The 25,465-nt window shown below is 42.1% G+C and overlaps 1 protein-coding gene across 9 annotated transcripts in view; it reads right to left on the minus strand.

Moving 5' to 3' along the window:
* The window catches only part of PDLIM5 (PDZ and LIM domain 5), a 127,396-nt gene extending 103,128 nt beyond the window's left edge, over positions 1–24,268 (minus strand). For 2 of the 9 annotated variants that reach the window (XM_053404042.1, XM_053404038.1), the window contains exons 1-2: positions 23,952–24,267; positions 18,320–18,455 (exon numbers count right to left, since the gene is read on the minus strand). In XM_053404042.1, coding sequence (XP_053260017.1) covers positions 18,320–18,415 — 96 coding nt within the window. In that variant the 5' untranslated portion in view covers positions 18,416–18,455; positions 23,952–24,267. Of the gene's footprint in view, positions 1–18,319; positions 18,456–19,684; positions 19,765–21,917; positions 21,972–23,951 lie in introns of those variants that run through there. The other 7 variants (XM_053404039.1, XM_053404041.1, XM_053404043.1 and 4 more) reach the window with 7 other exon arrangements.
* Positions 24,269–25,465: the final 1,197 nt, after the last annotated feature.

Here is a 25,465-nt window from a genome sequence, read left to right on the forward strand (position 1 = left end):
TAAATAATTTAAAATTCCTTTCCTAGAAAACCGGACAGAATTTATTTATTATGGTTAAGCTGACAACATCAAGTCAAAGAAATAGGAGGCACAGTAAAAGAGGCTAAATCTAAGAGGAAGGAGGAATGGATGATCGTAGGAGGAAACTACTGTCTTCCATCAAAGTTCTCACTAAAACAGAGTAGGGATAGAGAAGTAGTTTTGTTTTTGTTCTAACTATTTATTTATGCTTTTATCTTGTATTTTTATCTTGTGAACCATCCTGAGATCTTTGGATGAAGGGTGGTAAATAAATATAATTTCAGCAAAAGAAAAGAGATGCATAATGATGTGAAAACTAATTAAATTCTTCAGTGGTGAGAAGGATCTTATAGCAGCCTTTCACAATCTGGTGCCCTTAAGAACTCCCAACAGCTCCAGAAATATGGCCATGGTATCGTTCAGCACATCCCGAAAGCCCCAGGGTAATAAGAGGCTGATCTACAAGCTAATCTACAAGTCTACCTACGATGGTACAGCCATTAACTAGGAGACGTGCAGATTCCTTCCTGGCTTTCCTGCATAACTTGGGAGCCACCTTTCTGAACAACATTAGCATAAATATTTCTGCAACACCTTATTTGCTGAACCTGGTCTGCAATGGGGTCAAGTAGGACACACATACATTAAGGATGTCTCTTGAGAGCCTTAAAGCACAGAATGGGCACACATGACTCTAAGTTGCTTCCTGCAACCTTGAAGGCCACGGGATGGAAGATCTAGAGAACATGCTACTATAGCAAGTTAAAGGGGCAATCTTTGGAAAAGATTAGTGGATACAGATAGCTCAGATGTTGAAAAACAAATGTGTGCATCTAGAATGTACGCTTCAGGGTGCTTACCCAACCTATGTCAGGTGCACTCCAGGGCTTTGGTACACCTAGCAGTATGTTATGATTTAAGACGTTATGGTTTCTCTTTGCTTTAATAGACTAACACTGCTACGTCACCTAATCAAGGGGCCGGGAAATCAAGTATATACTTTAACTCTGTAGCTAAGGTCCTCAGAATACAAAACAGAGGGCCTGCAGAGTTTACTTTAAATCTTGCTTTTTCCATAATGGTTTGGCCAATTAAAAAGAAAAATGAAGCTTAACTATACTGGTCAGTTGAGTTGTTTTTGGTCTTTGCATGCAAAAGCAAGCACAAGAGAAGATTCTGCAAAGCCATGAACTCTACTGTCAGTAGTAACAAGAAAGGCTCAACATTAATGCTCTGAGGAGGGCAGAAGTTATTTAGAGCCTATACTGGCACCTCACTTTTACACACTACCCTGCATATTAAGTTTCAGTTCAGCTACATAATGAACCTTTAGATTCATCTCTCATCCCAAGTGAGAGAACCGACCCTACAAGTTTCTTAAAAATATTCCTTATTTTTTTCCAAAAGTCCTGGATCGTGCTTTTAGTAAAAATTTCTGCTTATGTCCAGATGTGCAAATAAGATTACAAGGAACTGAAACACACAACAGATGCCTGGAAGAAAGACAAAAATTTAAAGTTAATATACTTTAAAGAATATTTTAATGTTATGCCCACTTCCAATACATCATATGCAGAAGTGCTTTTCAATTATATTTTAAAACACAGTATCTAAAGACAGAATATTATACTCTGATTTTAAGTCTTTAAGACAAATTTTAAATAGTGCTTGCTTGATGAGCCAGTGTGTAGTAAGTGCTATGGAAAACCAGACACAAACAAATAGCACATTCAGCATCCACTACTGATTACAGCACTCCTAAGCAAACTTTGGAACCAAGATTCCAAAGTGATATAGATCAGAGGTCATATATACGTCATAAATGCACACTCCTGGAATCTGGGGACATGGTGTTCCAGTGTAGACTGTTGCACATACCAGACATTAATTTGTAGAATTGAAGCATACATAACAGTACTTTACTCTGAATTTTCAATGCATATACTTTGCTCATTTAAAAATTTGGAAGTTACTGCATCAAAGAGAATTGTGGCATGAAGTCCATCACACATTTCTCTCCACAATTAGCACAATTTCACTATGCAGTAAGTCACATTTTTGCAGGTTAGAGCTACCCCAAAGAAAACTGCATGAGAAGCGTTTACAATTAAAGCAAATGTTTAACTCTTTTTAAAATAATTGTTAAGGTGTCAATGCTGTGGGTTCGAAGGCACAGGATGCAGTAGCCTTGCTGAAGCTAAATTAATCTGTGTGTGACCAGACCCAGGAATAAAGAGGCAAGACACAAGTAATGGGCTGAACATTTTATTTACAGTACCTGTAGGGGAAATGAGAAGAGAGGGAACCTAACTTAACTTCAACCTTGGGTGGCCAGAAACCCACCAATTTTAAGGGGCATGACAGGGAATAGCCCTGGGCTCCACTTGATGCTGACTACAAAGGCCTTTCTGTCCCACAACTCTGGGTAGATGTAATGTTCCATTTCCAGGCTAAGGGCTCCACAAACCAGGTAGCTGCCTGGTTTCCGGAAAAGCCCTTCACCTTCAAAAGTACCTAAGGAAGCTCACCTATTATCTAACCTTAATCTTTCCTGTATATGCCCTGCCAACAATTTGACCAATTTAACCACGCATCCAAATTATTTAACAACACAGCCCCCTCAACATTATCAGATTTGGTAAAGAGCAGACTAGACAAACTTCCTTGACCAATCTGTAGGTAGGCAAACAATTCCTACTCAGCCCCAAAGCTACCAGTGATTCTATACTGGAACAGAGCGCAGGCCGAGCAAGTGCAAGAAGAGCACCAAAGAAGCCTGTAGGGGGTGCGGCCAAGGCATATGACTACACACCCAGATACCAGGGCCAGCATGGTCTCCCTGCATCCAGGGCCAGCATCTAGTCTCCCTGCATCTTGGGCCAGCTGAAACAGTGCTCCCAGATGCCCTCTCCACCACTACTCAGCATTCTGATACACTGCCATTACAGATGACCCACATATAAATGCTTGTTTCTGTGCATGCACATCACTGGTGTTTGGATAAGACCTTTCCTCTTCAGGGATGGCAAAGTAGCAATTAGTTGCCATCAACCAAAAAGCCAGCATTAGGCAGCTTAAGATTTACCGTTTCTAAAACAGACGCTTATTTTATTCCAGTAAAGCCTGGGCAATTCATGGCAATTTCACTCTGCAAGGTAAATCAAGCACTGTTTTCAGAAAGCTGGGGGGGCAGGGCGGAGAGAGAGACAGGATTTAATGATTGATGCTTTTGATGTCTGATGCCTTTCGATGTCTGATGTGCATAACCGAAATGGAAAAGCAATCTCGGTTTGCAGTGGGAGGTTTCATGGGAATGGCCTGGAGTTAGTTAGCATCTGGATGGATTATTGCAGTAAAATGATGTGGAGCATGTCATTGGTTTGGCATATGGGCATAAACGTACAGGATACGCTGCAGTAAGAGACACATTGGGGAAGCTAAGGGGGAGAAAGTGCTTTTTAAAATCCAGTAAATGTTAGGAGCTTTTTCCCAGGCTATTAAAAAGAAAAGACAATAAAAGGCATGAGAAACACACAACACTTTATAGCTTTTCGTATACATGCAGTTGGATAATTGCTAACTAGCAGTTCTGGAGCAACGGCTGCATAGCACCACTTACCAGTCTAGGTGTCACAACCTGTACAATGAAATACAAGGACTTCATAGCACCTGAACTAAATCTTAATGCAATTGACTGCAACTTAAAGTGAAAAAACATATCCTGATGATGTGTCACCAAATATTTCCAATAACTACATAAATAAGTAAAACTCTGTCTATTATTAAAATAAAACAACCCACTATTGAAGCACAAGGAAACCAGTATCCCAGTACCTTCACACTCCTAAAAATTTGGGTAAACTTCCATTTTAATTTGTTTGCTCAAAGTTATTTCACACGTTATACTGCTGGAGAAGTTAGGCATGCTAGTAAAATGCACACTTTCGAAGTTGTGGTATTGTGTTACTGCATTCAAAGATAAAATTACATATGACCCAGCATACAACAAATAAATATCCGGGGTGGGTGGTGGAATTGACGCAACACTTTCAGCTCCACTAACTGTTGCATACAGCATCTACTTTCTGGCACAATGGAAGGTATTTGTTAAGGATGACAAAAAAGAAAGAAGTTAGGAAATAGTGCTCATAGCCTTCCAGCTGTACACTAGAATTTCACACAGACTGAAGAAGCTGAACCCTGATGGATATTTGAAACCAAGCTCTGTGCAAGCTAGTAGCAAAATTGTTTCATTGGACACTGTATCTTGAGGCATGAGACTTTAGTTGGAATGACTGTGAAAGGAGAGGAGTTTGTCTAAAAGTGAGTCAAAGTTGAAGATACAAAGAACACTCAAAGCCCCACTTGTCGTATTTATGCTTTCTCCTCAACTTCTATATCAGGGCTTGCCAACTCAGCACTGGTGGGCAAAGGCTTTTACTGATGGCCCTGGGAAGCTGCCCCAGACCCTGAGTTGTTGCTGTTGTTTTAAGTAAGTCTCTAGTCCTCCTGGAAAGAAAGTTATGGATCAAAATGTGCAGGTACTTTTAAAGCAATTTCTGTGAAATGAGAGCAAGTGCCGTGTACAACTACCTTGTATATTTTCCCTGGAACTGAGGAATGTTCCCTGCTGCTATTGGTTAACAACAGCATCAGAGTGTTTGTGTGCGAGAGAGAGGAAGATATCAATATTGTGTGATCTCCACAAGCAGGACGTAGCTGACTTTCCATAAGGATGTTGTGGTGGCTGTCTCTTATTTTCGTGTTTTGGTGCACCTGCACAGAGCAATTATTTTGTGAAAGATGCCACCAGAACTCTCTCAAAATCTAAGCTGTGCCTTCTGGTCCAAAAAGGCTGGCAACTTCTCCTGTGCTATAGTCATGGAAAAGTGAAAACAATTAATAGACAGAAGTTTAGCTCTGTTTGCTTGTTTGTATGTTTTTGTTTGTTTACAAGATCAAAATCTACCACATTCAACTATTTTGAGTGTGGCTTTCTCTATATAAACGCAAATGAGCTGCCTCAGAAAGCATTTTATTTTCAGCAAGATGCTAATCACCATCTTATCAGATTGGGAGCTACCATTAACATGACACTGCTGTTTGAACAAGTCAAAACTAAGGCAATTCTCCTTTAGCTGTCAAAAGCTGGGGGGGGGAGCAAATATGTTGAAAATTATGAAGTAAGAATTTTTAGCTTGATTTTAACTCAAAGTATTCCCAGTGTTGGATAAACTGTAAAGCTAACCTTGACTTCAACTTTTATTTATTTATCGGCAATGGCGGATTCCCTCTAGTCTGGAGGGAGAAGCTCCACAGAAATCGGGTCTTGCCGCTACGGCGAAGCGGGGACCCTCTCGAAAATCACAGGCGGGTGAAGCCTGTGACCGTGGGACTCGGTGGGCACCTTCAGCGCCCCCCCAAATCGCGAGGGAACCCTGCGAGGGGGTCCGGAGCATAACGGGGAGATCGGCGTGGTGCTTATGATATAAATATAAATATAAATTTATATAAATATAAATATAAATCATAATGGTTTTTTTTAAAAGACAATAAAAATGACAGTAAAACAGCATCATAAAAACCACACTATCAGCAGCAGACCAACAACATAAAAAAGCTCGACTAAAAAAAAAGTCCACCTTAATACAATAGCTTTTCCATATGTTGCACCATCATAGCTAAGAAGACCCTGTCTTTGCTTCCCAACAGCTGTATTTTCACTGGCAAAGGAACAATGAGGAATGCTTCAGAAACTGAATTGCAAATCTCAGGCAGCGTCTTATGGCAAAGAGGCAATTCCTCAGGTGGTTCTTTAGATCAGAGGTAGGGATCCATGAGCCCAAGGGTTGAAAGTGGTGGTCCAAGTCTCCCTGGCCCTTGGGACTTTCCCTGGGCCACATGCCTAACTGGCCCTGCTCCACGCCCTTGAGAGCTTTTGCCTGGCTGGAAAGTGTCCTAGAATTATGCTAATGTCTCTTGCTTGCCTGGATAGAGACACAGGTGGAAGTGTAGAAACCTATGACTAGGCATGACTGGAATGCAGTCTATTGTACAAAAGGCAGGAGTCACATCTGTTGCTCCCCTTGTTGCCTCTTGACCTGCTCACCCACTGGCATGTGCCCCCACCTGGATCCCTGAGCCTTAAATTGAGCCCAGAAACAAATTGGAAGCCAATGAAGTTGAAACATAACTGGCATGATATGATCTGCCTTTCCACCCCCCACACAAAAGTCTAGCCATCATATTCAGAACCAAATAAAGTTTCCATGCTGTCCCCAAGTAGAGTGCCATGGCAGCAGTGTAGGCACCAATCTTGTACCAATACAGTTTATTACATGGCTCCTATTTCTCTGTAGCCATCAATGTTTCCTGTGTGCATTGGTTCAATCTTCAGACCAACTTCTGACTGGTGTCTGCTTGATTCATGATTCACACCGCAAGCTGAGCCAACAAGGCAGCACTCCAAAATGAAAGCTTGCTCTATGACAGGCTATTTAGTCACATTTTCACCAATGGTTCATTCAGTCTGGCGTCCTTCCTCAGACAGTGGACAAATGATGCCTCTGGGAAGTCCACAAGGAGTGAATGGAAGTGACAGTCTTCTCCCACTACCAACATCTCTATTGTTCATAGAAGTTCCTAGAAGGACTGTAGAGTCCTTATCTGTAGATGAACTAGTTACTTCATATATGAAAGTACTGTATTCAGCAGCTGAGCACTACAGCTTTGAAGAACTCTCCAAAAAAGATGCAGCTTTGTGATACACTATAGCACTACTAGCACCTCAATCTGTCCTTAAATATCAAGAGTCTTCAGTGCTATAATTACAGAATATCACTGAGAGTGGAAGTCAGGGTGCTAAGGTCACACAGGGCAGCTGTGTGAAAAGTCACTTCTCAATACTTAACATCCATTAAGAAAGTCTAACAAGGCCATATGTGCAGTGTTCAAAAGAACCTGGCTTTTGACCACTTTCGACCAAGTGAAGACGCCTGGGCACCAAGATGGTGCCTGACATTTCCACCTTCTGGAGGTACATGCCTGGTAATCATCAGATCTGGACTGTTTGTACACACTAATACCCCATCCTGTAGAATTCTATCAGTTATATTTTATCTGCACAATCGGAATGAATTTCTGGAGCCAAAATGCTATTTCTGTGCAGCCTGAACAGGAGCAATACCATTAAGAGAAAGAGGTCAGAATAGGTCAATATATATGTGGACTGTCCCTGGGAAAAGTGACTTTTTTTCTTTAAGTTCTCAAAGCTCTTAACCTAGCTCAAGGTTGTCATCTGAAATAGCCAGATGTTTAAATGAGAATCAATAACAGTCAGCCCATATTTTTGAAAAATAAGACTTTACAGTCGTCTTGTCCCAAAATGGCAACTAAACATTCCATTTTGGTGACTGTAACCTTGGTTTAAGGAGCCATTTGGCACCTAGAATGCATATCTGAGTTTCTAATACTGCATATGTGCACCTGAAAAAATACCATGAGTATACATATACAAACGATTACCAATATAAATCACCTTAGTATATTTCATATATAACTGAACTCACCAGAAAACATGGATTCACATGAGCTAATTCAATTCTAGAACAAAATATTGACAGACAAAGGCTTTAAACGATAACAGAATGTTTGGTGCCATGTCAGTGACAGACAGCAACTTAATTCTGCACAGTTATGGAGCTGACCTAGGCTATTCATTAAGTACTTAAGGCAGCAGTCTCACCCAGGTCAAGTATCAAAACAAGTTCATGACACTTAATCCTGCCATGATCAGCATTTGATTTAAAAGTTCAATCTGGAGGGGGAAATCTTCTATGAGGAAACTGGGACAGTCCAAAAGGCCAGAGGCACTGGAAGAGGATCTCATTCCACTTTTTAAAGAAGTGTTGCAAAGTTTGGTTCTGAGAACTTCTTTGAAAGAGCTCAGTTCACTATATAATGTACAATTAAATTTAGAAAGATTCCACTCCCCAATTTGTGCCAGTCTACCTGCAGGCAACTTTACTGTAATTTCACAACTTGCAACTTTGCACCAACACAGCAGTAAGCACACCTCCTAGAAACCACTCAGTTTCCTTGGTGTAGTATATTTCTATGACAGAAGCATAAGGTGATTTGTGATCCACACTCAGACAGCAGAGTTTTATTCAAAGTCCCAATAACCAATTCTTCCTTAAACACACCCGTTCCTTCAACTTCTGCACCCACAATACAAAAATGCAAACCACTACTATTTCTTCCTGAAGTTCATCTGAGAAGCTGTTTTACAAAATACCAAAAAAGGAAATGTGTCATCTGGTTAGGCACCAGAATGTCACTTAACAACACTGGGAAACACAGACATACCACAAAGGGGAAAGATCGTGAAGGTCACTTGGAGTTTCTGCACCACATTGACAAAGCTGGAAATGATTACCACAACCCTCACTGGCTTAGCTTATAGACCACGATCTTCTCCAAAAGTCTGAAACGTCTATCGTGTATGCTGCAGCCACAGAAGTATCTGTACTGTGTTAACCAAAAGATCAATGACAATAGCCAGGCTTCCACAAATAACAAAGGAAGTAGGAATAAGTGTGCAGTTCAAGATATGTGCCCCCAAATCTGTTGGAATGTCAGAGGAGACAGAGGGAAAATTTCTGGATTGCATAAAACCAGTGATGCTTATACCCAACATGCTGTTACAGTGATTCTGGTTCACATGTTTTATCGCTGTTTAACGCAGTCATATGGGGGACAATCATGCATCTTGGTTCAGTAAGATGCTACTTCTATTAGCAAACAGCAATAAGAACACTCCACCACATGGCTAAGTTGGGGTAGGATGATGGCAGCACCATATGATTCTACAAACTGCCTTGTCATCCACAAGAGAGGGAAGCAGAAACCAAAGGAACAGTGGCCTGTTCCTAATTTTAAATCCAGAGTTGTCTGGTACAATGTCAAGCTTGCAACACTTCATGACTGCTGGAACTCAGTCCCAGAAGTAACATCAACCCAAAGGCAGCAATGAGAATTACCATACCAATGGTTTAACAACATGACCTAATCTACCAATGACATGGAAGGGCACAATTAAGATACATACATACAGCTGCTGCCGTCTTGCTCCAATTTTGGTTGCTAGAATAGGGATGGGGAGCGCCTCAATTTGTTCTTTGGCAAGCAAGGTTTGCCGCCAATGTCCATCAGTGGTGACAGCAGGGCCCTGCAGAGTTCCTCATCATTGAAGATAGCAAGACTTGCTTGCTAACAAACAATTGGAAGCACACTTTTAAGCTTCCTTTTGTTCTCTCACAGCCACATCTCTACCTGCCAGGAGGGGGTGAGAGGGCATGGCTCAGGAGACGCAGCCTTTCCAGGACAAATTGGCATGTGTGCAGGGCCTAACTTGGTGCACAGGTTGATTGTGCCCAAACTCTGCTATACAGTGGTACCTCTGGTTAAGAACTTAATTCGTTCTGGAGGTCCGTTCTTAACCTGGAACTGTTCTTAACCTGAGGTACCACTTTAGCTAATGGGGCCTCCTACTGCCACCGCGCTGCTGGAACACGATTTCTGTTCTCATCCTGAAGCAAAGTTCTTAACCTGAGGTACTATTTCTGGGTTAGCGGACTCTGTAACCTGAAGCGTCTGTAACCTGAAGCATCTGTAACCCGAGGTACCACTGTACTGAACTCATGTAGATGGCCCGGAGTTGCACAACACAGCACCACACAATCTCTCATTTTTTGTGCTGATGGATCACAGATACTATAATAATATATCAGCTTGCTTACATTTATTTCAATTTCCCTTTGTAATAAATACTTCTTATTATGATTGGAATAATCAGTTTGATAAATGGTGACTCTTAGTTACTGTTTTTATTGTATTGGTTAACTTTAATATTTCACATCAATTCCTTGTCTTATGCAGTTTGTTATGTCTGTGTTGCAGCTTGCTAACTATAATGCAAGTAGGGAAAAAAGACAAAACACTATTTTACTGTCCTATAAAATACCATTTGACCATCACGTCCTTGAGCAGCTGCTCCCAAAAGACTAATCTTGCATATCTGAGTAACCCATACACATTCTACTAATTTTGAAAGGCAAAGTGCTCCCTTTTCTCTACCTACCATGAGCCACAAATGAATTGTGTATATTGCAGAAGTGCTGCCAAGCACATGATAGAAAATGGGAAAGGCCAATTCCCTCAACCCCCATCTATTACTGACATAGAACAAAGAAGCTATATAAGCCAAGAGACCATATGTTTAAAAGATATTTTGGGTTGCATGTAAAGAGTGTTTGCTTTAGCACTTAAGCATAACATGCACAGAGTGTTATGTAATAAAAGTCATGGGCTCTTTCCGAGCTTAAATTCATATTCACTGCACATCTAGAAAGCTGGGCTGGGTGCAAGATCCATACATGACAAAATTATGTAAAGTAGCTAAGGCTATAACACTAAAGGTGAGTAACTATAGAGATCCTGAAGAAGTGATTGTAACAACGTGACTGATTGGTAGTGGGGAGAGAATGCATATGACAAAATAACTCCAGGCTCCCTGTGGATTATCTTCACAACATCAGTACAATAGAAGTTAAAGAACTCAGTAAGTCCACATCGGAAAGTTCCTCAATTTTTGGATAATTCTCCACGCCCATAATACCCACCATGTCCCATTCCACATCATTCAGGCCACTATTCATATGAACACCTTTGCAGAGGGTGCAGGTGATTGCAAGGGGAAGGAAGGGATGAGAAGCTTTCCTTCCATGAATTAATTTCCTTTAGTTAACTTGGGAGCCAAGCCAATATGATGCAACAGTAAAACAAATGTGCAAGGGAAACAGGAATAAAAGTACCCGGTAAGTATGACACAACCATGTTTTTCTAAGAGCATTAAAGGATGCAAAGAAAAGCAACGAAACAGCCAAGTAAAGGCTGAAAAAAATGGTACATATTCCTAAGGCAATACTACCAAGTGCTCTGGCAGCGAGGCACCTGGGAACTTTTGGAGCTCCTGATCAAGTGTCTAATTCCAGAGAGGTTGTGTTATAGTCCATTGCAGCAAGCACAAAGAGACTTGCTTGTGGCTCCTGTAGGATTAACAAGTTTATTGCTGACTAAGTTGTCATGTCTTGAGTCTGAGCCAATTTTGTGAAGTGGACACTTAAGTAAGTAGGTAAAAGAAGAAGTATGCCAGACTCTTGATGCTTTTAAATAAAGTACAAAATATCAATCAATAAAAAAGAGATAAATAGGTGGCAAGGGATTACACAGAGCACAAGTACAAACAGAATCCAATGGATGAATGTAGATTTTCTCTGATGGGGAAAGTTTCACTCCTGCCTAGCAGACAAGCACATTGCTATCGTACATCAATCATATGATGCAGTAAAAAATTAGGTTGTTGCTCAGAATAGACACTCTCAGTAAACTAAATTAAGCAAGTTTTAAAATTAAAGATATCTTCAGACACAAGACAAAACAATTTAGACCTTACTGCATGCATCCATTTAAGGCGTAAACTGACAGGGTTTTGCTGCATTCCTAAAGTTCAGAAGCCAACTATGAAAAACATTTTATTTGGTCAAGGAAATACCAATTTTCCCACTATTTTAAGCAAACAAAAGATAATCTTCTGTCATGCATTTCCTTATATGGATAGTAGGATGGAAGGCTTTCTCCCCTCCTTTCAAAAAAGTTAGGAACCCATATTATCTCCTGGCACTCAACCAAGAAAAACAAACAAACCTTTCAACTCCCTGTCTCTTCTCACAATGCCCTTAAAGATAACCATCGACAAATGAATAATGAGAAAGCAGTTTCAACTAAAAATAGCTCTTCAAAATGGTGGGGACACTGACTGGAGTAGCCAGCCCTCTGAGTTTAGTATGAAAATAAGAAAAACAAAGTCTAATTCTTCCTTGTTTACATTAAACAGAATGTACTTGTGTGGAACTTGCCCAAAGGCTCATTTTGGATGTTTTGCAACTAGCCATCTGCTTCTTTGTTATTGCCTGTCAGTTAATGCTCTTTCTTTGAAATGAATATATGGTAGAAACAGATTTAGTTAGGATGGTTTCTCATGCTACATTTTGCATTGTAGATAACTAGTAACAAGCAGTATAATGTAGAGGAAAGGGCACATGAAAACTGCTTATTTGCCCTTTAAAATACAGACTGGGCACCTGTTTCCCTGCATGCCAAGTTTCACCACCATTTCATGTGTTCCCCAGCATTGTGGCCCAGAAAGGTCCTATTTTCCCCTGAAACTAGTGTGGAACTGGTTGCACAGGGCAAATTAGGTTGCAAGTTCATTCAGAAGCTTTCCCATTGAGAACCCTCTATTGATATAAAGACAAATGAGTAGTGCTACCCACTATTCAGCTGAAGTATGATCTCTTGAGCTGCTATGTGCCCAACCTATCTCTGGTCCCAATACAAACAAGCTTCAGTGTACACTATTTCCAGATTTCCCACAGTAGCACAGCCAATACTTGCAGAACACATGCTTGGAGTCACCACCAACCTAAATGTTCAAGCCTTGCTTGGCTTGGATTTTCTTTTTAGAACAGCAAAAATGAATATCTAAGAAGTGATCAGGCTTCCCTGCCTTTTCCCAGCTCCCTCTGCAGCTTTTCCCTCACTCCCTCCCTTCCTTCCATCTCCTCTGCGGCCACAAGCTACTCAAGCTACTATTCTCCCCCTCTCCATCCGGTTAACATGGTTAACAGCATCATCCAGTTGAGTGTTCCTATATCTGGATAAGTGGAACGTTCAGCAGATATGAGTGAACTACGGAGAGCACATATACAACTACTGAGTGGCTAAACCTACCATGTTTGTGTGTGAAGAGTGGAGGACAGAGAGAGAGAAGTGGGGTTAAAACATACAAATATATTATGTAAACATATGCATCTGCAACTTTCCACTCGTTCGATCATTTGTTTTGTTACAGGTGTGAAATTAAGCTTTCTGTCCACTAGGTTGTGCTTATAGGCACTCACTCCTAGCAAACAAACTCTACAAAGTTTACTGCTACACGTATTTCATAAGAGGACATAAGTATTTAAGTATTTAAGTCTATTGGAGTGAGGAGAGAGGTATGCACAACAGATCCAGGAATTTGTGTCACGCTTCTTTCAAGCATTTCAGTTGATATGAAAGGCATCTTAAACCTATATTGCTTACCTTCATTTGACATTTAACTGAAAGCTTCTTATTTTATCCCGGGATGAAATTTACGGCATGTAATGCCTTAAGAGAAAATATTATGAAGATGATCTATAGGTGGTACATAACCCCAGTCAAGCTCGCAAAGATTTACCATTTGCCTGACAATAAATGTTGGAAATGTAAGGAAAAGGAAGGCACATTCTTTCACCTCTGGTGGACGTGCCCGAAGATTAAGGCATTCTGGGAAATGATCTATAATGAACTGAAAAAGGTATTTAAATATACCTTCCCTAAGAAACCAGAGGCCTTTCTCTTGGGTATTGTCGGCCAAGGGGTGTTAAAGACGGATATAACTTTTTTTATGTATGCTACAACAGCAGCAAGAATACTCATTGCGAAGTACTGGAAGACACAAGAGCTACCCACTCTGGAAGAATGGCAGATGAAGGTGATTGACTACATGGGCCTGGCAGAAATGACGAGCAGAATCCGAAACCAGGGAAGAGAAGCAGCGGAAGAAGAATGGAAAAAAATTAAGGACTATTTAAAGAAATATTACAAAATTAATGAAAGTTAGAATGATGTTGGACTAGAAAATAAATGGTTACTATTAGTAATGGATAAGATAAGGAGAATAAGGAAGATTAAACTAAATTAAAATAAGGGAAGATTTGCTGAATAATTGATTAGAAATTGGAATACAGAAAAGGGAGGCATGAGGAAGTCGGAGAAGAAAGGTATAAGAAAATAAGATCTGAAATTGTACTTGTTTTTGTTTTTGTTTGTTTGTTTGTTGTGTTTATTGTATTGTATTGTTATGTTTTTGTGGTTATAAAAAATTCTTTAATAAAAATTATTTTAAAAAAAACAACGAAAGCTTCTTATTTTAAACAGTCCAGATTTGCAACCTACTTAAGAATGAAGCCGAGCAAGAAAACATGTTTGCTTTTCCTATAGTGGTATAATTCGATCCCAGTCCAGCAACTGTGGTGCATGAACGTATGTTCACTAGACTCACAGAGGAACCAGCTCTCTTTGGAGACAATGCTCAACTAATGAATAGGGAGGATACCCACAAATGCCCCCTGAAAATCAAGCAAAAGAAGGGGGGCTCAGATGCCTCCTTGGAGATTTGATACATACTCCTCAAGCGTAAAAATTCATCCTGTTACTCAACAAAAAGCTCTGCAAAACAATGAACACAATACTATGCTGGAAGTACTCAATAGTGTTTTTAAACTACATCTACTGGCTAAGGTTCTTGTGTTTGCTTTTCAGCTTAGGAGCAAAACTGCCTCATGCCCTTTTACATTTGCACCTCCTTCACAGTCTTGAGAATGGCAGATGGAACAGGATCAGAAGCTTTGTTCTGCTAGTATCTGTCTCAGTAGCTTCCATGCTCCAGATTCAACCCCTAGCAATGCCAGGGAGGACTGGCAGAGGCCCCCTGCCTGAAGCCCTGGATAGCTGTTGTCAGTCAGTACAGTGGTACCTCAGGTTACATACGCTTCAGGTTACAGATGCTTCAGGTTACAGACTCCAGAAATAGTACCTAGGGTTAAGAACTTTGCTTCAGAATGAGAACAGAAATCGTGCTCCGGCGGCGCGGCAGCAGCAGGAGGCCCCATTAGCTAAAGTGGTGCTTCAGGTTAAGAACAGTTTCAGGTTAAGAACGGACCTCCAGAACGAATTAAGTACTTTACCCGAGGTACCACTGTACAGGCAATGATGAGCTAGATGGACTGATGTTCTAACTCAGTATAAAGCAGCTTCCTGTTTTGCATCTGCCTACAGAGCCAGGAACTGCAAGGCAAAACAGCAGCAGCGCATGTGAGGAGGTTGCTCTGCAGGGGACCAGCATCTGGCTACTTCAGCTGTCATTTCCGAGTCTGGATCATTTCCTCCAAGACCTGCTCCAGAGATTCAGAGGCAGAATGACAACTGGAATAACTGAGGGCTTGGGGTGGGGGGCCGGACAACTTTTTGTTACTTCTCTAGTAATTCTTGTTTATGTTACTTTATCTTAAGCTATATATCATAAGCCACCTAGACAACTTAATTTAGTAGGTGGACATAAATACTCCAAAGAAATAAATGCCTAATCTAAACAGACATTATACATAAGCTGATTTAATGTAATGGTACTCCTGAAATACCCTTTAATTCCGTTCACAATTTTGTTCCCTTCCACTTTTTACTCCCATTAAATGTTTTCCAATTCTCTCTCTCTTCCTTGCTGACTACCTTTACTTTACTGCTTCCATTCTAGGAAGTGAGCTTTCCCCAACATGAGCTTTCCCCAACATGGGGAAATGAGCTTTCCCCAACATGGTGCCCTCCAGATGTTTGGGGCTGCATCTCCCACCAGCCCCTGCCAGCACACCAATGGCCAGGTATGACGGTCATTACAGCTCGTCACATCTGGAGGGCACCAGGTTTGGAAAGGTTGCCCTAAATTAAATCTGATTCCATGGGTCTTCCCTATAATCCAGTTTCCAGCACCATAAACTGGGTTGAAAATAGCAGGCTTGCTATGGCAACCGTGAAGGTAAAAATGGCAAATTGTTTAAAGTTTCGTAGCTTGCAATTAGCTCAGATCAAAGCCTTCTCCATTCGCTTGAGCTTACTTCACCGGGCATTTGAAAGTTGAAATCATTTTTTCCATTTCAAACAGGCAGCTACCAATTCTACTGAAGCTGTGAGTGCAGCGGTTTTTATGAAGGAAACTCTTGGTGCTTTACTGAATATGACATTTGCTTTTATGGACGCTCTTGCTAATAATAAAATCCATTAGGAACTAATTTCTATTTAGTCACCGTTTAAAAGTGCTGTTGAAAAGTATTTTTAAGCTTCCCTTTGTACGCAGCAGTATGGGGATGCCAGCTCCCAATACAAAGCCATAAAAATAACTTGCTCTCGCAGTCCAGAATGAATTGCACGCATGACTTCCCCCAAACCCAAGAAGGTCACAACAAGACAGCAGGACCTTGGTAAAGGGCACATAAACAGCTCTGCTCCTTTGTTCGCGCATTTCTTTATCAACATTTAATTAGCTAGCACTTCTGGCTTTACTGGGAAGAGAAGAGTGTTGTGTTGTACACCCTGTTCTGATGTACCCATAAGACAACACAGTTCCATTATACTATCAGAGGAGCAATTGATCAGCATACCAGAATGAAGTGTGTTAATTCCAACATGCCGTACAAAGGAACACACACTGAACATTAACTCCAATCTACATTTGGACTGTGTGTGTATGTGTATAATGTATTTGCAGTCCTAGTTCATACTTATTAATATGGATGCAATCCACTGGGGACCTGTCACACACACATAAACATGATGCATAAATTGCATTTGCTTTCATGAGACTTGCATTATTAAATTTATATCCCACCCTTCCTCCCAAAGGAGCCCAAGGCAGCACTGCTGTTACAAGATGCTAGTGGGTTATGTATTGGGAATTAATGTGTTAGCCGGACCATTTTAAAAATGTGGTCTTTTAAGGAAGCAGAGGAAAGAAATGCAATAGGGGGAAAACAGTCCCTTTATTTACCCTAGGATACTTTAAAGACCCCTGCATGGTAATACACATTTTTTCTAGTTTAAAAGAACAGCTTACAAAATAGATCCAACCTAGAGACTCCATGACTGCTCAGAACTCCTCAACATAATCAGCTTTGGAGAACACATTTTTCCAAGTGTTGACTCCCCTAATGTGTTATCTTAAACTGCTTGCTTTGAATTTTCTTTCTGCTATATTACCCATTTCCTTTGTTTTTCCGTTGTCTATGCCATTGGCCTTCAACTGGTGGATGAGGACTTAACCACAAACATTACCATCATGGGTTCCCAAATGTATGTTTGGGTTATAGGAAGATCCAGGGTTAAAAAACATTGAAGACTATTGGACTGTGCTATCCACCTGTTCTCTCTGATCTTATGAAGTCAGGAAGCATTTCTTTCTATCATCACCACACACAAGGGCCTTTTTAAATATTTTTAAATTAAATAAATTAAATAATTTGAGCTACCTTTGCAAAAGAAAGTAGTAAGTATTCTAGTCTGGAATAGTTATCAGGAAACTATTTTCTGGGTAAGAAGTCATAGGGTTGCCCTTTCACAGGGCACATATACATTATTCAACAGCATTTTCCTAATCAGTTGACTACTTTTACCAAAGGATGGGGGGACGCTGGTGGTGCTGTGGTCTAAACCACTGAGCCTCTTGGGCTTGCCAATCAGAAAGTCTGCACAATGGGGTGAGCTCCCTTTGCTCTGTTCCCAGCTTCTGCCAACCTAACAGTTTGAAAGCACACCAGTGCAAGTAGATAAATAGGTACCGCTGCTGCGGGAAGATAAACGGCATTTCCGTGTGATCTGACTTCCGTCACAGTGTTCTGTTGCACCAGAAGCGGTTTAGTCATGCTGGCCACAGGGCCGGGAAAGATGTCTGTGGACAAACACTGGCTCCCTGAGCCTGAAGTGAGATGAGTGCCGCAACCCCATAGTCACCTTTGACTGGACTTAACCATCCAGGGGTCCTTTACCTTTACCTTTACCTACCAAAGAATGGGTATGAGAAGACCTGGTCATTTTAACAAACCCCCAGTCCTAATTTAAGTCCCATTCCCACAGAACTCTCTCTCCACCTCTCACTTACACTAAAGGAAAGGAAAGTGCACCACTCAGGAATCAGGTTCTGGCTGTTGCTTTTTGCCATTTTATAACCTGAATGTCTATCACAACTAATACATTCAAGTGTATTCTCCTATCATGTGGTAACTCAGATGCACAACTGATAAAAAGCAAGAACACGAGCAAAATACTAATTTTGATACAAACACAAAAGGACAGGAAATACTCTTAATTAGTGACTATGTCAGATAATAAACTTTTGAAGGCCATTACCACCACTTCTAAGACAGGACACTGCTACTTCTCTTAAAAACAAGATGAATGCCCAAATTGCACCCAAATGAATTGAATGCCTCTTCATTCAGCAGGCACATAATGTTACCAAATATTCCTTTTCACTAGTTTCAAGTCGCACATGTTGCTGCAGCTTTTGGCACAAAAAGGTTTTTAAAAGGCAAAATAGGCTCACCCGAGAGATGGTCAGAGGCATGTTGAAGTCTTTGCCACCTTGAAGCCTGAAACCCCAGGGGGCTGGACCAACCAAAGAAACGCTGTAGTTGTTCATGGCGTCTGGAAGTCAAGGTCTAATTCCAGAGAATGAATGCCTGTAAGGAAGTTTTAAAAGATTATTTGGAAAGTTGAAGAAACTCACATACAAAGAACAATTGAAATACGGCCTTCAGATATTAACATTTTGAAGTCTCTAAGAGGAGAGTCACCAACGTCCAAAGCCCTGCCTGTGAATTTTCAGGGGGGGGGGTGTTATTTCATAAGGTCAAAAGTAACAATGAATGGATGCAACACTGCAAACAAATACTAGGTGAGCTTGGAAGTTTCAAAGTTTTTAGCTTTGTTTACTAAATACAAGCAAAACAAGCCTGCTAAAATAGACCATACTCTAGGGCCTCAGAAAACGTTCTGATGCAAATCACCCTGCAAAAGCTGACTAACCAATTAACTAGAACCTTTGTAAGAGAAACACTGACGTTCGTAAAATAAGGAGATGAGTACTTGCCAGTTTTGGACAGGGCAAATATCAGCCTAAAAATAGACCTTGCAGCTTGGAAGTACACCTCGTGTTCCTCATATGCTGGTTGCATCTGTGCCAGGAGTGCTTTTTGCTAGCTTTGGCTGGTTGTCCAGCTGCACTACTTCCTGCATGACAGGGAATTTGCAATCCTGCTTGGATTATCACAATGAATTCTAGCTCAACTTCTCTTAAGAGACTGTTTGGCAACTACCACGTAACTGATGGTTGCTTAGCCACAGAGAACCATGAAATGTTGCAGTAGCGACCAATTCTCTCTAAAATCCCTAAGACAGGCTTCCGCAAACTCAGCCCTCCAGATGTTTTTGGCCTACAACTCCCATGATCCCTAGCTAGCAGGGCCAATGGTCAGGGATGATGGGAATTGTAGTCTCAAAACATCTAGAGGGCCGAGTTTGAGGAAGCCTGCCCTAAGACTAGTATCTTATGGACAACTTCCCCACCAAGGTCTTCAGAGACCTTGCTCTGGAAACCCACAAGTTTGTAGTCTATGTTACAGCAGGCTGGAAAGAGGGACTTCCCTGGAATGGTGCTGCATTTTTGAAATCCTTTTGCAGGAAAGGATGTATCGCACAGGGTTACACAAATGTAGTATCCCTATCCAGGTAGCCTAGCCACTAGTGAACGAGGAATATTTTCCTGTCAATTTTATTTGCAGATGAGCATGAAGGAGATCTCTCTCTCTTTCCCCCTTCCCTGAACCTTCCATGTGCCACAGACCAAAGGAACAAACCCCTCGCATCCGTATTCCAGCACTGCAAAGGTAGAGAGGGAATGGGCGCTTACTTTGTAAGTCATTCACAAATAGAAAGAATATCTCAAGGAGGCTGTCCTTCTCTTGCTCTCTGCTGAGCTTCTGGGTGGTGACAGACAGCCCTCAACACCTGGAGATAGAGATGCATCATGTTCTTGTGTGCTTCCAAGGCTAGCACAAAGTGAGAGCTTCCCTCCCCTGAGTATTTTGCTCATACGCTGCCTACATCCTTTTAAATGTGTTTGTGGGAGGAGGGTGGAGGGAGTTATTGTTTCATTTTTTTCTTGTTTTTACTATATATTTTGTGTTTATATTTTGTATTTTTATGATGTCAATGGCCCCAAGATCCACCTATGAAGGGCAGTATACAAATTTAATAAATAAAAATAAACAAGTGCTAGGTGTTATTTCTAGGTACTTTTTTCCACTTCTACTGCTATGTTCTTATTCTGTGTTGCCAATACCAATAGAAAGGTGGGAAGCAACAGAATTACAGATAGAATAGTGAGCCATCTTTGCTCAGAAAGCTTCCTCTTTCATTCTAAACATGGGTGGGGACTGGAGAGGTGTAGCTCCTATGCTAAAGGTTAGATGCTAGATACTGCATATACATATACATATTCGAATCCCCACAACAGCTCCCGTTGTTGAACAACAGCTCCCGTTGTTCAGTTCGAAAGCACGTGAAAGTGTAAGTAGATAAATAGGTACCGCTCCGGCGGGAAGGTAAACGGTGTTTCCGTGCGCTGCTCTGGTTTGCCAGAAGCGGCTTAGTCATGCTGGCCACATGACCCGGAAAAACTGTAGACAAACGTCAGCTCCCTTGGCCAGTAAAGCGAGATGAGTGCTGCAACCCCAGAGTCGTTTGTGACTGGACTTAACTGTCAGGGGTCCTTTACCTTTATATATATATAAATACACACACACACACACACACACACACACGAAGAAGTCCAAATTTGCTAGCAAAATGTGCCCCTAGCAAGCTTCCTATGTTACACATATGGTGTTTAGGTTTACATGCAAGATGCTTTGTGTACACACTGAAAAATGCCATACATGAACCCTGCTCAGCCCAGTTCCAAAAATAGATTCCATGGCCGAGTCCCCTCAGAACCCAGCCCTGGGTGTTGCCTCAGTCTCTCTCTTCTGAAGGAAAAATGCTTCACAGGCGCAAGAGAATGGAACTGAAAACATGGCACAAAAAGGATTCTAGGTTGCGGCTGTTCCATTTCCTCCTACTCTGCAACCGCCCTCAAGCCATCAAGATGGAACCTCTGCTGTCTAGCTTCTCCAAAGCCTTGAATGCCACTTATTTGTTTTCAGTCAAACCATGGAGGATTAAGCTAAACGTTTAGTGTCACCCCAAGATAAGGAAGGGTTCTATCTCCACTGCCTTAAGGTGAGCAAAAGGAAACATCTGAGCACAGATGAAAGAATAAAGAATTGCATTAACTGTTACATAGTAATTACAAATAGCAAGGGTTATTCAATTGTTACCCTAAGCTCAGGCCGAAATGATACAATGCAACAAGAATTGCATTGTTACACAATAATTACAAATAGCAAGGGTTATTCAATTGTTACCCTAAGCTCAGGCCGAAATGATACAATGCAACAAGAATTGCATTGTTACACAATAATTACAAATCACAAGGGTTATTCAATTGTTACCCTAAGCTCAGGCCGAAATGATACTGCAAAACGTGGAATTGGGGTCTGCACACATATGCATGTACCTTAGCACATATCAGGTTAGGATAGTAAATAATTATGAATGCTTAATCACTGGCTTTCTTGCTGTGAAATATCTGCAGCTCTCTGAATTTATTGTTATTGTTATTAAACAACCAATATAGTTATAGACCAATAGTCAAAGCAACTTCCTTTTAAAACTGCATAAAAGGAATCAATAAAACAATACATTCTTAAAACAAATAATTATATCATTTTTCATTTTAAAAAGGGTTTCTCAGACTTTATGAATTTAGAAATACGTGCATATGAACACTACTGTACAGTTACAGCAAATGTTAAAGTTAATGCAGTAAAAAAAACAGCCCTTGAAATCTTCTACCTAACTCTTAAAGCACACAGAGTAGTAGCTAGCAGAAGTTACATAACACAAACCAACATTTTGCAAGCGAAATATTTGCATATGAAGCCTAAGGCATTTTTCTAAATGGTAGATTTGTTGCTGCTGTTCAAAGTTCAAGCGAAGTGTTTCAGCACCACATGAGATAAAATATTGTAACTGAGCCTTGCGTAGAAGCTGTTATCCATTCCCATCGATTTGGAAAGGCTGAGAGGCTGCACAGACTGTAAAACGAAACCAAAGCATGGTATGGAAAGATACTAAAGTTACTTAGTATTTATGTGGAACTGCATTTACCCCAAGTGATTTGGGAAGTGTTATGAAGGATACTTTTTATTTCCTTGAATAATATTTACTGCTGTGGTGTGGGGGGTGGGGTGGCAAAACTACAAAATGAGTAGCATTTTTTATTGTTGCATTGACAACATTGCCCAAATATGGTTTAGCATAACACAACAATTCATATTAAAGTTTCTCAAACTGCACAACAAGCCTCCCCAAGGCGGGGGTGGGGGACACACTGTACCAAGGCAAAATTCTAAATACATATACACAAGCACATAGTTGAACCAGCATCCTTCTAGAGGCTGTCAAATTGAAAGGCTACTGGTACCTCACCTCCTTCAAGAGAGAGCCTTACTACTGCGAAAAAGCCTTCTCTTTCTCTCCCAGCCCCAAAACCAAACCTGAGACCCACTGCTACAGGCAGGAGGTCAAAGCACAGAATGTCAGAGGTTAGCAATGTGCTTTAACCTCCACTAGCAACCACTCATAGAACATGCTCACTGCCCCTTTCTGCAATTAATACACAGCATGTCTATACTTGAGGCTGTCATATTCTGGAAATTAATGCATTAATGGTGGTAGTTATCTGGTTTAATGTAGGCAGAACACACGTACTAAAGACTCACTTAGCGCCATCATCTGCTATCTCCGTTTCACCTCTGTGTTTCATTGAAGCTGCAATTGTTTCCCCTCAAGAGACTTTAGATGCTCATTTTGACATTTAAAGACTCGCACTTGGCTAATGTTGAACGTTTTTGGAATGTTTAAGTTGCATCTCATTGCTCCCCTAATGTCTCAGATGGGCATCTGTTCCCATGAAGATTGTATAGTTAAATTAGCAAGGAACAGGCTGCTACACTGCATTATATTTTTAAGGATACCACAAAATATGGCAGCTACAGGGCACCAAAACAAAAAGCCCTACCCTTAAAAGTCAAGCCACACTAACCATATACCATGTGGGTGTGCATGTATGTGCACACACACACACACAGGGGACTTCTACTTTTCCTATCTGGCTGCAGCCTAGTTACCAAAGCCCTGACAACGGCCAGAAAAACACAGCCATCAAACAATCCCACACCCTTCAACCTGCCCTGCCCTGAATGTGTTCCCTAAGACTCATTCCCCCTCCATGCTGTCTTTTGCCACGTCCGGATTACAGGTTTGTCAGCAGGCTGCAGGAACGGCTAGCTAAAGTCTTGCTGATGAAATGTGATTTTCTTTTTCAAGGGGGAAGTGAAGCTGGGGAAAGGACCCCAAGGAGAGGCAGCGCAGGCACTTAACAAACAAGATTATAGCTGGCTGCTCACTTCCCGTTTACTCGATCACAGGTCTTTGAAAGGGAGGAGAGGCAGGCAGACAGACTCTCTTGAGACTTCACCCCAGTGCCACCGACAGGAGTGCGCCTCTCTGAAAAGATAAAGTCGGGGTATTGGATGGGTGGAACTGGAAAGAGAAATGAGAAATCTCTGAATGTCTTATATTCCGGACTTTGAGGGGTGCCTATCGGTACTCGAGCCTCGTTCGCTGAACTCTCCCTCCCTGCTTTTATTCCCTTCCTCTGCGCGCACTTTGCTACCCACACAGGTCTCCTTCGCGGCGGGCTTCTCTCACGCCCTCACGGCTCCAAGTGAGCCGGCGCCGCGGGGAGGAAGAGGAGCAGCCCCCTGCCTCGCCCCACGCCCGGGGCAAAGGCGCCGCTCTCCTCTTCCGCAGACCCTGCCGCCGCCGCCGCCGCCCTCCTTTGGCTACGCGAAGGGCTTCCCCGCGCGCTGCTCCCCCTTGCCTTTTTGCAAGGGAGCCGCCTCCTCCTCCTCCTCCTCGCTCTTTACCTCGCGCGGCGCGGTGTGGCCCCTCCGGCAAAAGTCCGGTTTTTCCACTCCCTCCCGCGCAAAAGACAAAACCCCTCCACTCACTTCCGAGGCGCGCGGAGTTCAGGGCGCACAGGCAGCAGCAGCAGCAGCAGCACACCGACGACGCGCAGGCGCTCCCAGCAAACTCGCGAGCGTGTGAGAGCAGAAGGCAAGCCGAAGCTCGCTCGCTCTCCTCGGGCTCTTGTTTGCACTTCCGCCCCTTTTCGCGTCGCTCCTCCCCTCCCCGGCTCAGGAGGGACGGCGAAGCTCTCTCTCCAGCTGAGAGGGGAGGGAAGCCGCGAGACGCGCGACGCCCGGAGGGGGGCGGGGAGAGCGGGACCCGGCGCAGGGAAGCCGAGCTCCAGCAGAACTAGTTGAGTAGCCAGGACTCCTCTCCCTCTCTGTCTCTCTCTGTCTCTAACGTACGTTTCTTCGGAAGTAATTGACGCTAGCAAAGTATACGTAAGGCTACGGTCTCCCTTAAATAAATAACAACTTTTAAGCACGGTCCACTTAAAACGAAGCGCTCCCAGGCCCTATTATTAGCCGGTGTTGCGCACATACTTAAGGCGGTGTAATTCTGTAATTACTGAGGAAAGTCACAGGATGGGGCAATCGATGCGGGGTGTGCCTTGCAAGAGGTGCCCTGCAAGATGCTGTGGTGGTTTCTGGGTTCCAGAGAGATCTTGCAAGAGCCCTACAAAACCGCTTTGTGCGATCTTCCTGGAAGCCACAGCTGCCCTGGGAAGCAAGGCTGGGGGTCCGGTAGCAGGATGGGCTGTGTGGTGTGAGCACCTTCCTGTTTTACCTCAGGCGGCGGAATGCGATGGGCCATTTGGGTAGATCCCGTTGAATTTTGAGGAGCTCACGCCCAAGTAAACATAAGAGCAGGTCGGCCTATAGCAAGTCTAGGTGCAATTTATTAGGGAACGAGACCCATTAAAAGCAGTGTGGTACAGGGCACTTCTCCACATCAAGGAAAGGAATAGCCCTGCTCTGTTCTGCCTTGGTCAGAACACACCTGGAATACTATGTCCAGAAGGATATTGACAAGCTGGAACGTGTGCAGAGGAAGGTGACTGAAATGATCAAGGGTCTGGAAACCAAGCATAAAGAGAGAATTCAGTGTGTTTGGCCTGGTAAAGAGGAGACCAAGAGGAGATAGGATAGCCCTTTTCAAATATCTAAAGGGCTGTCTTTGTGGAGGATGGAGCAAGCTTGTTTTCCTTCTTCAGAGAGTAGGACCCAAACCAATGGATTCAACTTGCAAGAAAGGAGATTCTGACTAAATATCTAGAAGAACTTTATGGTGGCAACAGCTGTCTGACTGTAGAAAATAAGTGCATGAGAAGTAGTGGACTCTTCTTCCTTGGCATGATCAAGTTGAGAGTTCTGCATTGTAGGGGCTTGGACTAGATAAAGAGTTGGAGAGGACCTTAATAGTTAAGTCTTTGATTTTATTATTCCCCCACTAAAATCAACAGAATTCAACAGAGATGGTAGCCTTTGAATTCAATGGATAATAAAATGCACAATAGCATTCATACACCTAAACAATAAAGCTTCAAATATTTTGA

This window comes from Podarcis raffonei, chromosome 9 (assembly GCF_027172205.1).
Source record: "Podarcis raffonei isolate rPodRaf1 chromosome 9, rPodRaf1.pri, whole genome shotgun sequence".
Classification (NCBI taxonomy): Eukaryota; Metazoa; Chordata; class Lepidosauria; order Squamata; family Lacertidae; genus Podarcis; species Podarcis raffonei.